At 41.4% G+C, this 19,089-nt stretch overlaps 1 protein-coding gene across 1 annotated transcript in view; it reads left to right on the top strand.

Annotated features, from left to right (window-relative positions):
• Window positions 1–19,089, top strand: part of LOC140728086 (ATP-binding cassette sub-family B member 6-like) — a 225,474-nt gene that overhangs the window by 57,386 nt on the left and 148,999 nt on the right. Inside the window, exons 5-7 of the mRNA XM_073046274.1 lie at window positions 3,518–3,610; window positions 7,642–7,834; window positions 14,252–14,373. Coding sequence (XP_072902375.1) covers window positions 3,518–3,610; window positions 7,642–7,834; window positions 14,252–14,373 — 408 coding nt within the window. The remainder of the gene's footprint in view (window positions 1–3,517; window positions 3,611–7,641; window positions 7,835–14,251; window positions 14,374–19,089) is intronic.

The following is a 19,089-nucleotide window of genomic DNA, read 5'->3' as shown; positions in this document are numbered from 1 at the left end:
ATATAACAGCAAGGATGCAATGTTGAGGCTTTGGAGTATTGTAAGCAGCTTTGGGCCCCTTATCTCAGAAAGGACATTCTAGAGGGTTCATGTAAGTGATTCTGGGATTGAAAGGCTTGCTACATGAGGAGTGTTTGATGGCTCTGGGCCTGCACTCACTGGAATTCAGAAGAATGAGGGGTGACCTAATTGAAACCTATCGAATGCTGAAAAGCCTCGATAGAGTGGATGTGGAGAGGATGTTTCCTTTGGTGGTAGAGTCTAAGACCAGAGGATACAGCCTCAGAATAGAGAGGTGTCCTTTTAGAATGGAGATGAGCAAGAATTTCTTTAGCCAGAGAATGGTAAATCTGTGGAATTCATCACAGATGGCTTGGAAGCAACGTCTATATGTATATTGATAGAGTCTTGATTGGTCAGGGCATGAAGGGATATGGGGAGAAGGCAGGAGATTGGGGCTGAGAGGGAAAGTGGATCAGTCTTGATGAAATGGCGGAGCAGACTTGATGGGCCAAATGGCCTAATTCGACTCCTGTATCTTATGATTTTAAAATAAAAAAAAATACAATTGAATGTATGAAAAACTATATTTAAACAAATTCACACAAATTATGTTCAAAAGAAGAAAAACTCTAAATCAATAAATAAATAGATTAATAAACATCATTAATAATATGAGTTGTAAAGAGACCTTGAAAGTGAGTCCGTAGATTGTGGAATCATTTTAGAGTTGAGGTGAGTAAAATTATCCACATTGGTTTGTGAGCCTGATGGTTGAAGGGTAATAACTTCCAGAGCTTGGTAGTGTGGGACCTAAGGCTCCTGTATCTCCTTCTCAATGGTAATAATGAGACAAGAGCATGGCCTGGATGGTGGGGATCCTTAATGATAGATGTTGCTTTTTTGTGGTGAATGTCCTCAATGGTGGGGAAGGCTTTGCCTGTGATGGGCTGGGCTGTATCCACCACTTTCTGTAGACCTTTCTGTTCCTGGGCTTTTCAGTTACAGAGAATGTCAGAAGGACAGATAGGATAAAGGTAATATCACTGAGGGGTCAGGCTGGAGTTTCCATGGGGATAAGCTGTAGAGATCACATTGCCAATGGGTTAATTTGGATATTTAGGGAAACTGGAGTGGGGAAGCAGGAATTGAGCCGGAAGTATTAAGATGGAGATAGGTCAGTGTATCCAAGATAGTTCACTTTTTCTAAAAAAAAACACACTAACAACAGCACAGAATATACACTCAGTGGCCATTTTATTAGGTATACCTGTACACCTGTTTGTTAATGCAAATATCTAATCAGCCAATCATATGGTAGCAACTCAATGCATAAAGGATGCAGACATGGTCAAGAGTTTCAGTTATTGTTCAGTCCAAGTATCAGAATGAGGAACAAATGTGATAAGTGTCTGACTGTGGAATGATTGTTGGTGCCAGACAGGGTGGTTTGAGTATCCCTGAAACTGTTGATCTCCTGGGATTTTTACACATACCAGTCTCTAGAACTTACAAAGAATGGTATGAAAAACTAAAAAAAATCCACTGAGTGGTAGTTCTGTGGGCAAAAATGCTTTATTAACGTGCAGCGTCAGAGGAGAATGGCCAGACTGGTTCAAGCTGACAGGAGGGCAACAGTAACTCAAATAACGGTGCTTTACAACAATGTTGAGCAGAAGAGCATCCCTAAACACACAACATTTTGAACCTTGAAGTGGATGGGCTGCAGTAGCAGAAGGCCACAACATACACTCAGTGGCCAATTTATTAGACACAAGAGTCACCTTCAAAGATTACTTATTTACTTTACTATTTTCACGATTTGTCATCTTTTCACATTGCATGTTTGTCAGACTTCCTTATGTATAGTTTTCATAAATTCTATTGAATTTCTTTATTTTCCTGTGAATGCCGGCAAGAAAATGAATCTCAAGGTAGTAAAATTACTACCTATTAAAATAATAAAATTACTTTGTACTTTGACTAAGAACAGCTGGTTCCTGTCAAAATGACATGGAAGTGTGGCAAAATTTATTTTACCTCCTATACTACTAACATACCTATTACAGCTGAAAGCATTGCTGTCCTAGCGGTGGCATTGTCTGCATATTCCTCATTGGAATTACAATGCGAAGTTGATTCTTAAGACAGAAGCAGACTTGGGTCATTCAGCCCATTCATCGTGGCTGATTTATGATCCCACTCAACCCCATTCTCCCGCCTTCTCGGTTTAACCTTTGACACCTTACTCATCAAGAACATAGCACCCCTGCTTTAAATATACCCAATGAATTGGCCTCCACAGCTATCTGAGGCAATAAATTCCTCACACACTGGCTAAAAGAAGTTCCTCCTCATCTTTGTTCTTAAGGGATGTCCTTCTATTCCGAGGCTGTGCCCTCTGGTCCTAGACCCCCCCCCCCACTATAGGAACCATTCTCTCCATGTCTAATCTGTCTAAGCCTTTCAATAATCAATAGGTTTCAGTGAGGTTCCCCCCCCCCCCCCCTCCATTCTACTAAACTCCAGTGATTACAGGCCTGGAGGGACTGACTAAGAAGATGATATTTAGCTATTACTCACTGGTCATTCCACTGTAGCCTGATCTCTTAATGTTTCTAGTTCAAGTTCAAGTTCTGTTTTATTGTCATCAGCCTGTTCATATATACAACCAAACAAAGCAATGTTCCTCCGGACCCTGGTGCACCCACGTAACATATATCATACACAATACATAAAGTACAAATATTACCACAAATAAGTTAATAAAATTAAATATAAAATGCATGTATTGCACAGCACAGGTAGACAGTAAACAGCTTGCTGTCCTCATGATGAGACCTTGGTGGTGGCAGGGTATTCATTAGTCTCACAGGCTGAGGGAAGAAGCGGTTACCCAGTCTGGCAGTACCAGGCCTGATGCTCCTGTACCTCCTTCCTGACAGTAGTGCATCAGAGGAATTGAAGGATGAAACAGGTGGGAACTTCTGACCATAGCAACGAGAGATTGAAAATGTCTTTGAATACTCCCATCTGTTGGTTGGCACAAGTTTTCAGAACCTTACCAGGTACTCCATCGGGGTCCTTTGCCTTGTGAGGGTTCGCCTGTTGGCCTCTGAGACAGAGATCGCAGGGTCATTGGATGCTGCAGGGATCCTCATGGCTGTGGTTTTATTCCCTTTCAAAGTGTGCATAGAAGTTGTTGAGTTCGTCTGGGAGTGAAGCATCACTGATATTCATGATGATGGGTTTCGCTTTGTAGGAAGTAATGGCCTGCAAACCCTGGCAGAATTCATGTGCATCCAACTTGGCCTTTAACCTCTTAGTACTTGAAGTAGACCTCCACAATTCATTCCTTTTCTCCCTATAGATGCTGCCTGGCCTGCTGCGTTCCACCAGCATTTTGTGTGTGTTGCTTGAATGTCCAGCGTCTGCAAATTTCCTCGTCTCTGCAATTCATACCTGGTTTTATGGGACTTTCATCACCACACTAATGCACACCTCTTTTGTTCCACAGTGAATGAACTGAGTGACAGAGCCCCATGGAAAACTCTAGCCACAACTGTCTGCCTGTATGCCTTCCTTAAATTCCTACAGGGAGGTGGCACAGGTAAGAGATTGATTTAAGCAATATCAGTTTGAATCTCTGTTTAATCTAACCGATAGTGACATCAATGTCCCCAACTGAAGGCTGTGATACTCTGGAATTCTCTCCTTTATCTTGTTGTTTTGGTTAAAACATACATGTTTCTGCAGAGAAGGATCAGAGTCAAAGATCAGACTTCTCTTTCAACAACTCTTCCTCATGAGCACTCTACAACACAGTCGTAATGGGGGCTTCAATATGCAAGGTGATTGGGAAAATCAGGTTGATGTCGGATCACAAGAGAGGGAACACTTTTTAGAGTAGCTTGTGCTTGAGCCTATTCAGGGAAAGGCTATTTTAGATTGGGTGTTGTGTAATAATCCAGATTTTATTAGGGAGCTTAAGGTAAAGGAACCCCTAGGAGCCAGCAATCATAATATGATTGAATTCATATTGCAGTTTGAGGGGGAGAAGCACAAGTGACATGTATCAGTATTGCAGTGGAATAAAAGAGTAATGTGAGAGGAGCTTGCCCAGGTAGATTGGAAGGGGATGCTGGTGGGGCAGAGCAGAGGTGGTTGAAGTTTCAGGGAATAGTTTGCAATGCTATATGTCCCACAGAAGAAGTACTCCAGTGGCAGGGGTAGGCAACCGAGGCTGACAGAGGAAGTTAAGGGCTGCATAAAATGGTGGATAATGTAGCAAAGTGCGTGGGAAGTTGAATAATTGGGAACAGTTTAAAATACAACAAAAGGCACCTAAAAAAGCCATAAGAAGGGAAAAGATGAAATATGAAAGCAAAGTAGCCAACAATATAAGGGAGGTGGGAGTTGATAGTGGACCACTGGAAAATGATGCTGATGAGGTAGTAATAGGGGACAAAGGAATGGTGGATGAACTTACTTTGCTTCAGTCTTCACTGTGGAAGACACTAGCAGTGTGCCAGAGGTCTGTGAGTGTCGGGGAGCAGGAGTGAGTGCCATTGTTATTACAAAGGGGAGCATGTGAGGCAAACTGAAAGGTCTTAAGGTGGATAAGTCACCTGGACCAGATAGACTGAAGGAGGTTGCTGAAGAGATAGCAAATGCATTGGCTATGATCTTTCAAGAATCATGTAATTCTGGCATGGTCCTGGAGGACTGCAAAATTGCAAATGTCACTCCACTCTTTAAGAAGGGAGGAAGGCAAAGGAAAAGAAATGATAGGCCAGTTAGCCTAACCTTGGTGGTTAGGAAGGTGTTGGAGTCCGTTATTAAGGACGAGGTTTCGGGGCACTTGGAAAGATACTGGCATGGTTAAAGGAATGGCTGACAGGCAGGAGGCAGCGAGTGGGGATAAAGGATTTTTACCTGGTTGGCTGCCAGTGACTAGTGTTGTTCCTCAGGGCTGAGTTTTGGGACCGCTACTTTTCACATCGTTTGTCAATGATTTGGATAATGGAATAGATGGCTTTGCGGCAAAGTTTGCAGATGATACAAAGATAGATGGAGGGGTAGGTGGTGCTGAGGAAGCAATGTGATTGCAGAAGGACTTAGACAAATTGGAAGAATGGGCAAAAAAAATGGCAGATGGAATTCAGTGTTGGGAAATGTATGGTAATGCATTTTGGTAAAAGGAACAAAAGTAGACTGTTACCTAACTGGGGAGAAAATTCAAACATCAGAGGTGCAAAGGGACTTAGGAGTCCTCGTGCAAGACACCCAGAATTTACAGGTGAGTCTGTGGTAAAGAAGGCAAGTGCAATGCTAGCATTCATTTCAAGGGGAATAGAATATATAAAAAAGGAGATAACACTGAGGCTTTATAAGATACTGGTCAGGCCACACTTGGAGTATTGTTAACAGTTTTGGGCCCCATATCTCAGAAAGGATGTGTTGTCATTCGAGAGAGTCTGGAGGAGGTTCACGAAGGTGATTCCAGGAATGAAGGGGTTAACATATGAGGAGTGTTTAACAGCTTTAGGCCTGTACTCACTGGAATTTAGAAGAATACAGGAGAATCTCATTGAAACCCACCGATGGTTGAAAGGACGAGATAAAGTGTATGTGGAGAGGATGTTTTCTATGGTGGGGGTGTCCAGAACTAGAGTGCACAGCCTCAAAATTCAGAGGCAACCCTTTAGAACAGAGGTAAGGAGGATTTTTTTTAGCCAGAGGGTAGTGACTCTGTGGAATGCTCTGCCACAGAGGCCAAGACCATGGGTATATTTAAAGCAAAAATTGATAGTTTCCTGATTGGCCAGGGCATCAAAGGTTATGGTGAGAAGTCAGGTATATGGGGTTGAGTAGGATCTGGGAACAGTCATGATGGAGTGGCAGAGCAAACTTGATGGGCTGAATGGCCTAATTTTCTCCTATGTCTTATGATGAAATGGAAATCTCTTCACTCAGAGGGTGGTGTGAGTATGGAACAAGCTGCCAGTAGAAGTGATGGATGCAGACTCGACTTCAACATTTAAGAGAAATTTGGATAAGTACACAGATGGGAAGGTTGTGGATGGCTATGATCCAGCTGCAGGTCAGTGGGCTAGGCAGAATAATAGTTTTGCATAGACTAGATGAGCCAAAGGGCTTGCATTGTTCTATGACACTATGTCAGCCTGTAGCAGACAGATAAGAACTTTTGAACTGCAGACATAGTTGCAATGTAGAAAATGTTTGAGCCAGTTTGGATCTGGGAAGATTCCACTTCATGTCAGATGATAAAGATTATTTTCAAGATATTAATGATTCAAGGTTGTTTCATGTAATTTCCAGTATATCAGTGTAGAAGAGAACAAAATAATTGTTACTTGGGATCTGATGCAGCACAAAAAAAAACACAATAACAAAAAAACAGATTAAATATAAATCCATACGATAACTTATATACATAGATTGATTGTATGTCCATAAAGTGACACTAGGCACAGGAGTGTCTGCACTTAAGGTGACTCCAACAGGAAATAATGAAGTAGTGATGGTGCGGGGTGTGGAGGGGTGGGTTAGTGGGTGGTTGGGAGTGTGGAGGGGTGGGTTAGTGGATGGAGATGTTGATCAGCCTTACTATTTGGGGGAAGTAACTGTTTTTGAGTCTAGTGGTCCTGGCGTAGATGCTACGAAGTCTCATTGCTGATGAGAGTTGGAACAAACTGTCCATGAGGAGGCTGGGTGGGATCCTTCATGATATTACTGGCCTTTTCTGGAACCTTTCTGTATATGAACCCTTCATGGAAGGTAGGCTGGTACGGGTGGTTTTGGATATGGGATAAATGTTCTGGAGTCATTGAGTCACAGAAACCTACCCTTCAGTCCAACTAATCCATTCTGACCAAGTTGCCTAAATGACCTAGCACCACTTGCCTTGTTAAGCCCATATCTCTCTAAACTGTTCCTATACATGTTCCTGTCTAAATGCCTTTTAAAATGCTGTACCCACCTTTGCCATTTCCTCTGTCTGCTAGTTACACATACCCATCATCCTCTATGTAGGAAAAGCTTGCCTCTCAGGTCCACATGCAGCACTCTGTGCAAAAGTCTTAAGTGTGTATGTATGTGTGTATATATGTATATTTTTTTTAAGGTGGCTAAGACTTTTGCACAGTGCTGTATTTGTCAATGTGAAGAGGAGAATGAGTTTGTAAATCTTGTGGGAGCAAAGCGTGTTGGGAATGGTGAGGATAGAGTGACGCAGCAATCATATGGGACAGGTGACAGAGAAGGAATGCCAGGGCAGGGGATGGTGGGAGATGCAGGCACACCCAGCTCTGAGACACCAGGCAAGGTCATTTGAGTCCAAACAACTGGTTTAGTGATCATTACAGAATATCTCTCTGGTGCTTCCCATTCCCTTCCCTCTCCCTTCCCTTTTCCCCAGCCATGATTCCCGTCTCCTTGTCCCCTCCCCACTCTGAATCCACAAAAGAGGCCCATCTTAAAGTAGCCTTTGGAGAAAAAGGTCTCTGGCTGTCCATTCTACGGTATCTATGCCTCTTATCATCTTGTTTGCCTGTATAATTACCGGATAAATGAAAGTAAACTGCGGTTTATGCATAACTTACGATTGTTTCTGCTCAGGTGCATCTGGCTTTGTAAACAACTTACGATCCTTTATGTGGACTAAAGTCCAGCAATACACCAGCCGACACGTTCAGGTTGCACTTTTTGCTCACCTTCATTCTCTTTCACTGCGCTGGCACCTTGGCAGAAAGACTGGAGAAGTTCTCCGCAGTGTGGATCGTGGAACCAACAGTATTAACACCTTACTAAGGTAATTAAGATGATGAGAAAGGATATTCTTCAATTATAGTGATGATTCAGCCAAGATTTATGAGCGTTATATTCAAAGTTAAAAGTAAATTTATTATCAAAGTACTTACACATCACTATATACTTCCCTGAGATTCAGTTTCTTGCAGGCATTCACTGTAAATACAAAGAAGCATAATAGAATCAATAAAAGAAGCATATAAAACAAAGATGGGCAAACAACCAATGTGCAAAAGACAACACACTATGCAAATATAAAAAATTTTTAAAAACAAAATAATAATAAATAAATAAGCAATAAGTATTGAGAACATGTGTTGTAGAGTCCTTGAAAGTGAGTCCAAAGGTTGTGGAATTAGTTCAGTGTTGGATGAGTGAAGTCATCATACTGGTTTAGGAGCCTGATGGTTGAAGGATAATAACTATTCCTGGACCTGGTGGTTTGGAACCTGAGGCTTCTGTACCTCCTTTTGATGGTAGCAGAGAGAAGAGAGCATGGCCTGGATGGTGAGGGTCCTTGATGATGGTTGCTGCTTTCCTGTGACAGCATTGTTTGTAGATGTACTTAATGGTGGGAAGGGCTTTACCTGTGATGGACTAAGCTGAATCTACTGCATTTGGCCCTCCTTATCCGCGAGTTCCGCATGTGCGAATTCAACCAACCGTGAATTGAGAAAACCCAGAGGTGCTCTTCCAGCAATTGTTGTTCAAGCATGTATTGACTTTTGTTTTTCTTGTCGTAATTCACTAAGCATCACAGTATAACAACTATTTACATAGCATTTACATTGTATTAGGTATTATAAGTAATCTAAAGATGATTAAAGTATATGGGAGGATGTGCATAGGTGATTGTGGATCGGGATCGAAAAAAAACAGAAGTTCTCTAACGAAGTAAGTTGGAACAGGTATATCCGGTATTATTTAGCATCAGTTAGTCAAACGTTTGTCCTAGTATATATTTTACCTTTCTATGCATATAAAACACTTAAGAAATGTATGTATTTCAATACTAAGCAACGCAGTGGTTTAATTAATAATTGTAGCTTTCATCAGGGTAGGGCCTTTCTCACTTTATCCTTTAAAATTGTTCCGATCGTTGACTGACTGTACCCTAATGCTTTTCCAATGCTGATGGCGTTTCACCTCTTTCCGATCACTTTATTATTTCCGCTTTATTTTCAGTCGCAATCATGATTATTTTCGGATTCAGAGCTCCACCGGGTCCTAAGACCACTGCACTGAGACAGGTTAAATAAGGTCTGGGGTTCTGCTGGGTCCTAAAGTCCACCGCAGTGAGACAGGTTAAATAAGGTCTGGGGTTCTGCTGGGTCCTAAAGTCCACCGCAGTGAGACAGGTTAAATAAGGGATTTGAGCATCCGTGAGGGATCCCGGAACCAATCCCTCGTGGATAAGGAGGGCTGACTGTACTTCCTGTAGGATTTTCCGTTCAAAGGCATTGGTGTTTCCATACCAGGCTGTGATGCAACCAGTCAATATACTCTCCATCCCACATCTATAAAAGTTTGTCAAAGTTTTAGATGACATGAATCTTCATAAACTTCTAAGAAAATAAAGACACTGCAATGCCATCTTTGTAATGACATTAAAGTGCTGTTATCCAGGATCAACTTTGTTCGCCATATACATTTACATATGTTAACGATTTGCTGTGGGGTGTTGCCGCGACATGAAGTTAAAGAGCAGCGTTTGATGGCTCTGTGCCTGTAGCCATTGGAGTTTAAAAGAATGAGAGGAGATCTCATTGAACTCTATTGAATGTTGAAAGGCCCAAATACAGTAGATGTGGAGAGGATGTTTCCAGTAGTGGGGGAGTCTAGTACCAGAGGGCACAGCCCCAGAATAGAGGAGTGTCCCTTTAGAACAGAGATGAGGAGGAATTTCTTTAGCCAGAGGGTGGTACAACTGTGGGATTTATTGCCACAGATGGCTGGGAGGTCAAGTCATTGGGTAATTTAAGGTGGAGATGGCTAGGTTCTTGATTAGTAAGGTTGTCATAGGTTACGAGGAGAAGGCAGGAGAATAGGGTTGAGATGGAATCTAAATCTGCGAAGAAGGAATGGTGGACAAACTAGACTGGCCAAATTCTGCTGATGTCTTAAAAAAGAGCATTAAACAACTATAAATAAAGAATCATATAAAATACAGATCTGGAATAGAATGTCCATAAATACATAAATACTGGCGTGTATTTACAATGTAAACAGCATGATAAAAAGTGGTTTAAAGTGTTTATAGTGCAATGCATTGATGGGGGTAATAGATAGAAGGGGGTAAGGAAAAGGGCATACTACAATGTTGATCAGATTAACTGCTTGGGGGAAGAAATGTTTAAGATGCTATGAAGTTTTAATTTTAATAGCCCTATACCACTTTGCAAAAGGGAACTTTTTGGAATAATTTAGATTTGATTGGTAATGTCTAATTTTGCGCAAAACTGCAGGTGTTTCTAAGAGCTAATAAGTTTTAGAATTGTAGAGGAAGATCCCACAATAATTCCTTTGTGTTTTTTGAGAAATCTGTTTCTGAATGGCTGCACAACAGGGACAGTCAAGATGAAAGGAAAAACATTTTTTATTAATTATATTTCGTTTAGTGTGAAAGTTTTAAAACGCTTAAAATATTTAGATTTTATTAAAACTTTTTTGTAAATATTATTTGCTTTACTTTATTAGTTTTTGTCTTTCTGATAGTCAAATAAATTTAAGAAAACTTTTGGTTAGGCTGAATAGCTGAATTATACTCCTATGTGTCCTATGTCTTATGGTCTATTAGTCTTAACATGGAAAAGTACAGCGCAGTACAGGCCCACAATGTTGTGCCAACCTTTTAACCTACTCTAAGATCTAACCCTTCCCTCTTACATTGTCCTCAATTTTCTTCTTATCTATCTGTCAATCCAAGATACTTAATACTTAAATGCCCCTAATGTATCTGCCTCTTCCACAACCCCTGGCAGAACGCTTCACACATCCACCACTCTGTGTAAACAAAAATCTACTTCCGACATCCCCTCCTCTACTTTCTTCCAATCACCTTAAAATTATGTCTCCTTGTTTTAGCCATTTGTACCCTGGGAAAAAGGTCTCTGGCTATCCAGTCTATCTAAGCCTCTTACTGTAATGTACATCTCTATTAAGTCATTTCTTATGCTTTTTTTGCTCCAAAAAAAAATCCCTAGCTCATGAAACATGCTCTCTAATCCAGGCATCATCCTGGTAAATATCCTCTGCACCCTCCCTAAAGGTTCCACATTGTTACGAACCCCGTAACTGGGTTTCTTACCAGCAAAGATAGGAGTATCCGTTGAAGTCTGATGATACTATTTTTAACAGTATTTATTAGTAAAAATACACAAAAATAATATCAATGCAAATATACAGATAATATACGTCATCAATACCAAACCTAAAAGTGCGGATATAATAATAATCAATAAGAAATAAGCTCGATCGTTGTCTAGGGGATAATGAATTGTCCGATGGAAATATAAAGTTCAGTTCAGTTCATGCAGGCTGCAGTAGTTGTTGTTCGCGGTGTTGCAATTGTTGGAGAGAGAGAGAGTAACAGCTATTAACTTGCCGACTTTCCTTTTACGATCTTGATCCGTCGATGCGTTGTTGTTGTGGCCATTCACTTATGACCACTCCGTCCTTTAGCTAGACCGTTCTGTGGAGGACTCGTCACCCAGGCAAGGGTGGACACACACAAAAGCCCCCACCGGTCTCGTAGCGTCCCTCCTGGTGCGTCTGAGGGGTGTTTCCCCAGACCCTACTTTTATCCCCACTCACGGGGTCTCAGGTGTCAATCAGGTTGGGATGATGCAATCCCTCAACCAGACCACTCTGGCTGCCCCCTGAGGGGTTTCAATGAATAGAACAGTACTCAATACACAATGCCTTCTCCAAGAGACAATAGCAGTAATCAGTGGTTCCGTTCCGCTTTTGTTAGGAGGAGACATTCCACCTTTGTGTATCCCTGCGTTGTCTCTCTCTCATTTCCTTGGTATCAGCCCCGAAATAATAGCGATTTTGCGATTCTCAAAAAGGGGGGGGGGGGGCGACTTTGTACCCTTCTGCCCATCAGAGTTGCTCCTCATTCGTAACAACATCCTTTGCAATAATGACTTGACCAGGTCTGAACACAATATTTCAAGTTTGGTCAAACCAGAGCTGTGACATTACCTTGTGAGACTTTTGAACTCAATCCCCTAATTAATGAAAGGCAAAACACCATTTGCCTTCTTAACCACCCTATCAACTTGCACGGCAACTTTGAGGGATCTGTGGACATATTCTTTGCTTCTTTTTATTTGTTTTATACTTATGATTGAAAATAAATTTAAGAAAACTTGCAAGTTTTACTGTCAGTAAATAGTTTTGAAATAGAGTTATTGTTCCTTTAAATTTGTTGGTGTTACCACATCAGAGGATCTGCCCTTGGACCAGTTGTAAGAGCCATCTCAGAAAAGGCACACTTCTACTTACTTAGAAGTTTGTGTGGATTTGACATTTTACCAAAAACGTTGCCAAACATCTATAGATGCACAGTGGAGAGTATACTGACTGGTTGCATCATGGCCTGGTATGGAAACATGTTCAAGAACGGAAATGTCTACAGAAAGTGGTGGACACGACCCAGTCCGTCACCGGTAAATCCCTCCCCACCATCGAGCACATTTACATGGACTGCTGCCACAAGAAAGCAGCATCTATTATCAAGGACCCCGACACCTAGGCCATGCTCTCTTCTCGCTACTACCAGTGGCAGGAGATTTAAAAGCCTTAGGCCCCACACTGGCAGGTTCAGTAACAGTTATTACACTACAACCATCAGGCTCCTGAACCAGCCTGGATAACTTCACTCACCTCAACTCAGAACTGATTCTACAATCTACAACTCACTTTCAACTCAAGTTTTCAGTATTAATTTTTTTATTTGTACAGTTTGTCTTATTTTGCACATTGATTGTCTTTTTTTTAAAATCAAAGTTAAAGTAAATTTATTATCGAAGTACATAAGTACAAAGTACATATTATCAAAGGATTCAATTCCTTGCAGGCTTTTATAGGAAAATAAAGAAATACAAGAGAATTTATGAAAAAAACAATACTTAACAAAGACTGACAAACAACCAATGTACCAAAGAGGACGAACTGTGTAATTAATAAGTAGATAAATAATACTGAGAACGTGAGTTGTAGACTTCTTACAAGTGAGTCTGTAACTTGTGGAATTAGTTCAGTGTTGAGGTGAGTGAAGTTATTCACACCAATTTAGGAGCCTAATTGTTGAGGGGTAATATCTTTTCTTGAACCTGGTGGTGTGGGACCAAAGGCCCTGGTCCTTCTTTCCCGATGTCAGCAGCAAGAAGAGATGATGCTTTCTTGTAAGGTGTTTGGTCAGACCACACTTGGGAGTATTGTGAGCAGTTTTGGGCCCCATATCAAAGAAAAGATTGGCATTGGAGAGGGTCCAGAGGACATTTATAAGAATGACCCCAGTATTGAAAGGGTTAATAAATGGCCTAATTCTTCTCCTATGTCTTATGGACAAATGTTTTCCTTAATGTAGTCAACCTTGATTCGTCCTTGTCTTCAGTTTTTGACTCTTCAAGTCCAGTTCTTGTATTATCTCATCATCAAACCACTCTCCCTCCTCTCTCACTATGGCCTGTCTATATTCATTTTTTTATGGATAAGTCTGTGTGGTTGCCATTCTGCACACTGCAAATAAACTTTAAAGCAAAAGCATACCTTTTTCCTACCGGATATGCTTGTTTTAAAAAGCTACAATATTATCAGAGAACTGTTTGAAATCATATTGCTGAACAGAAGCCAGTGTTTCTCTTACCCATTGGGCAGAAGATACAAAAGCCTGGATGATGTAGCCCCAGGCTGAAGGGTAACTTCTTTTCCAATGTTATCAAACTCTTGTTATATAAGAAGGACTCTTGGCCTTACAATGTACCTTGTTATGATGTTGCACTTTATCGTTTATCTATACGATAATTTTTCACTACACTTTATTCTGCATTGTTATTATTTTACCTTATTCCAGTATTTTTTATGTATGAACAGTATGCAGAACCAGCTTTTCACTGTACGTGTGGCAATAATAAACCAATAACCAAACTGTTTGCAACAATTAGGTTTAATTTGGCATTTGTATTCAGCACAGACATCACAAACTAAAAAAAGTCTGTTCTTCTGCTGTACTGTTCTTTGCTCTTTGTAGGGGTAGTTAATCCAAATGTGTCCAAGCTGCAATCTCCTATGTTATCTCTTTACAGATGTTTAGTTAAGATGTTAATACTTTGCTGAGTATTTCCAGTAGTTTGTATCCTTCTAAAGATTCTAATTTTGCTTCATTTAATAAATAAATCTTATTTTCCAGCTACATCATCTTCAACATCTTCCCAACGATTGCTGACATCGTCATTGCCATCATTTACTTCAGTACCAATTTCAACGCCTGGTTTGGACTCATTGTCTTTGTTTGTATGGTGTTCTACTTGAGTAAGTACCCTATCATGTAATTTTTCCTATACTCTTTGAGTATTAAGTGTTACCGATTGTTTTAAACGATTACAATAAGATAGATAGGCCATAATGAGGTCACTCTCAGGTTGGAGGAAGAACTCTACATTCCCTCTGGATAGCCTCCAAGCTGATGGCATGACATTGATTCCTCTAGCATCAGCTAATTATTTCCCCTCCCCCTTCCCTCTTTTTTCATTTTCCATTCTGACTCCCCTCTTGCCCCCTCTCTCCTCACCTGCCTATCACCTCATCTTGCCCCTTCTTACCTTTCTCCCGTGGTCCACTATCCTCTCCGATCAGATTCTTTCTTCTCCAACTCTTTATCTTTTCCAGCTATCACCTCCCAGCTTCTCACTTCATCCCCCTCGCTCACCCACCTGGCTTCACCTATCACCTTCCAACTTGTCCTCCTTCCCCTCACCCTACCTTCTTATTCTGGCTTCTGCCCCCTTACTTTCCAGTCCCGAGGAAGGGTCTCAGCCTGGACCATCGACTGTTTAGTCCTTTCTATAGATGCTGCCTGGCCTCCAGCATTGTGAGTGTGTTACAGCAACTGCAGAATATCTTGTGTTATAGGATTATGAAAAGCATAGACAGGGTATGTAGTTGGTCTTTATCCCATCGTAAGGTTGTCAAAAATAAGAAGGTATAGTGTAGATTTAAGGTGAGGGGTAGGAGATTTAAACGTGACAATCAGGAAGTTTTTTTACACAGGGAGTGGTTGATGCTGGAGAAAGTAGTGAAATCAGATATAATTACACAATCAAATGTAAATTCATTTGAAAATGCAAGACATAAATTCAGTGGCCACTTTATTAGGTACCTTCTGCACCTAATAAAGTGGCCACTGAGTGTACGTTTATTGCCCTCGGCTGCTGTAAACAATCCACTTAAAAGCTGAATGTATTGTGTGTTCCGAGATGCTCTTCTGCACACCACTGTTGTAACATGTAGTTGTCTGAGTTATTGTCAGCTTCCTGTAATCTTGAACCAATCTAGCCATTCTTCTCTGACCTCTCTCATTAACAAGGCATTTTCACCCACAGAACTGAATGTTGTTTGTTTTTCAAAAGTTCAAAGTAACTTTATCATCAAACGACATACGTGTCCCTGTATACGACCCTGAGATTCATTTCCTTGTGGGCATTCTCAATAAATACATAGTATAATAACTGTAACAAAATCAGTGAAAGATTGCATCAACATTTCATCCAACCAGTGTGCAAAAGACAACAAACTGTACAAGTGCAAAAAGAAAGAAATAATAATAAATACACATTAAATATTGATGAAGGGTCCTTGAAAGTGAGCCCATAAGTTGTGGGAACATTTCAGTGATGAGTTAAGTGAAGTTGAATGACATTATCCCCTTTGGGTCAAGAGCCTGATGGTTGAGAAGTAGTAGCTGTTCCTGAACCTGGTGGTGTGAGTCCTGAGACTCACCTTCTTCCTATTGGCTGCAGAAAGAGACTCACCTTCTTCCTATTGGCTGCAGAAAGAGACTCACCTTCTTCCTATTGGCAGCAGAAAGAAGAGAGTGTGTCCTGGGTGATGGGGGGTCCTGACGATGGATGCTGCTTTTCTCTGACAGTGTTTGGTTTAGATCTGCTCAATGATGGGGAGAGCCTTACCTGTGATGGACTGGGCTGTATCCACTACTTTTTGTATGATTTTACATTCAAGGGCATTGGTGTTTCCATACCAGGCTGTGATGCAGCCAGTCAATATACTCTATATTCACCTCTATATTATAGATGTGTAATATAGTCAATATTACACATCTATCGAAGTTTGTCAACATTTTAGATTTCATGCTGAATCTTTGCAAACTTCTAAGGAGGCAGAGGTACTGCAGTACTTCCTTTGCAATTGAGTGTATGTGCTGGACCCAGGACAGATACTCTGAAATAATAACTCTGAGGATCTAAAAGTTGCTGACCCTCTCCATGTCTCATCCTCCGATGAGGATTAGGTCATGGACCTCTGATTTTTTTTCTCCTGAAGTTAACAATCAGTTCCTTGGTTTTGCTGATGTTGAGTAGGAGGTTATTCTGGAACCACTCAGCCAGATTTTCAGTCTCCCTCCTATATGCGGATTCATCACCACCTTTGATTCGACCTATGACAGTGGTGTCATCAGCGATCTTGAATATAGCATTGGAGCTGTGCCTGGCAGATAGTCATAAGTGTAAAGCGAGTAGAGCAGGGGGCTAAGCAAGCAGCCTTGTGATGCACCCGTGCTGATGGAGATTGTGGAGGAGATGTTGCCAATCTGAAATGACTGAAATTCAGAATCAGAATCAGGTTTATTATCACTGGCATGCGTCATGAAATTTGTTAACTTAGCAGCAGCAGTTCAACACAATACATAATATAGAAAAAATTAAAATAAATAAGTAAATCAATTACAGTATATGTATATTGAATAGATTAAAAATTGTGCAAAATCAGAAATAATATATATTTTAAAAATGAGGCAGTGTTCATGGGTTCAATGCCTATTTAGAAATCAGATGGCAGAAGGGAAGAATCCTGAATCGCTGAGTCTCCTGTACCTCCTACCTGTTGGTAACAGTGAGAAAAGGAAATGCCCTGGATACTAGGGGTTCCTTAATAATGGATGCTGCCTTTTTGAGACACCACTCTTTGAAGATGTCCTGGGTACTTTGTAGGCTAGTATCCAAGATGGAGCCGACTAGATTTATGACCCTCTGCAGCTTCTTTCGGTCCTGTGCATTTGCCCCCCCCCCCCACCCACCGCTCCCCATACCAGGCAGTGATGCAGCCTGTCAGAAAGCTCTCCATGGCACATCTATAAGAGTTTTTGAGTGTATTTGTTGACATACCAAATCTCTTCAAACTCCAAATGAAGTATAGTCACTGTCTTGTTTTCTTTATAGTTGTATTGATATGTTGGGACCAGGTCAGGTCCTCAGAAATTTTGAAGCCCAGGAACTTGAAACTGCTCACTCTCTCCACTTCTGACCTCCCTATGTGTTCCTTCATTTTACCTTTCCTGAAGTCCACTATCAGCTCTTTGGTCTTACTGACATTGAGTTCAAGGTTGTTGCTGCGATACCACTCTACTACTTGGCTACTCGCTCCTCATCTCCATATGAGATTCTACCAACAATTGTGTCATCAGCAATTTCATAGATGATACTTGAGCTATGCCTAGCCACACAGTCATGGGTATAAAGAAAGTAGAGCCATGGGTTAAGCACACACCCCTGAGGTGCACCAGCGTTGATCGTCAACGAGGAGGAGATATTATCACCAATCTGCAGGGATTGTGGTCTTCTGGTTAGGAAGTCGAGGATCCAATTGCAGAGGGAGGTACAGAGGCCCAGGTTCTGTAACTTATCAAACAACACACACAAAATGCTGGTGGAACACAGCAGGCCAGGCAGCATCTAACTTATCACTTACTACTTATTACTTGCCCTGTAACTTATCAATCAGGATTGTGGGAATGATGGTGTTAAATGCTGAGCTGTAGTCAATGAACAGCAAATTGAGGATCCAGTTGCACAAGGTATTGAGGCCAAGCTCTTGGAGCTTATTGATTAATATTGAACACTGAGCCATGGTCAATAAAAAGCATCCTGAAATGTGCATCTTTGCTGTCCAGATAGTCCAGGGTTGAGTGAACAGCCAATGAGATGGCACCTGCTGTGTATATGTTGATCTGATAGGCAAATTGGAGCAGATCCAAGGCGCTTCTCGGGCAGGATGTGATATGTTTCATCACCAACCTCAAGTCATTGAGGCAGGTCACCATGTTCTTTTTAGGCACCGGTATAATTGAAGCCTGCTTGACGCAGGTGGGTACCTCATGCTGCTAAAAGATCTCAGAGAACACTCCACCCTGTTGATCGGCACAGGTCTTTAGTACTTCCCCAGGTACCCCATCCGGGCCGGATGCTTTTCATGGGTTCATACAAAGTACACTGCAGATGCTGTGGTCAAATCAACATGTACAAACACGCTGGATGAACTCAGCAGGTCGGGCAGCATCCGTTGACTGCTCACTTCATGGGTTCACCCTTCTGAAGGCTGCTCACAATTCCACCTCAGAGACTGGATTATCAGGGGCTGTCGGAGTTCATGATTTGATGGTCAATGCAAGCATACAACCCATTGATCTCATCTGGAAGTGAAGCCCTATTGTCACCTATGTCGCTTGATTTAACTTTATGAGGTGATAGCATTCAAGCCCTGCCACAAACATCCAGCATCCTTTATTGATTCAAGTTTAGTCTGGAATTGCCACTTTGTTGTGATCTGTACCTGGACCTCTTGTAATTTTCTTGGTCACCAGACTTGAATGCCTCTGTCCTGGTCCTCAGCAGATTGTGGAACTCATGGTTCATCCAGGGTTTCTGATGGGGGAAGACTTTTAAGGATTTTGTGGGGACATGCCCGTCCACTACTGTTTTAATTAAGTCCATGATAACTATCGTGTATTCATTCAGATACACACTTGAACTCAGCCCCGTCCGCTAACTCAAAGCAATCCCATAGCTGCTCCTCCACCTCTCATGACCATCTCTTTGCTTTAATCTCTGGAGCCTTTGCTCTTTAGCCTCCGCTTGTATGCAGGTAGGATGGGTAGTTTTGCAGTGTTCTCTGTAAACTCTGGAAACTGTTGTGTGTGAAAATCCCAGGAGATCAGCAGTTTCTTTTTTTTTA

The sequence above is a fragment of the Hemitrygon akajei genome, chromosome 5, assembly GCF_048418815.1.
Source record: "Hemitrygon akajei chromosome 5, sHemAka1.3, whole genome shotgun sequence".
Lineage (NCBI taxonomy): Eukaryota > Metazoa > Chordata > Chondrichthyes > Myliobatiformes > Dasyatidae > Hemitrygon > Hemitrygon akajei.
Note: the sequence above shows the minus strand (reverse complement) of the source record. Positions and strands in the feature narration are given on the sequence as shown.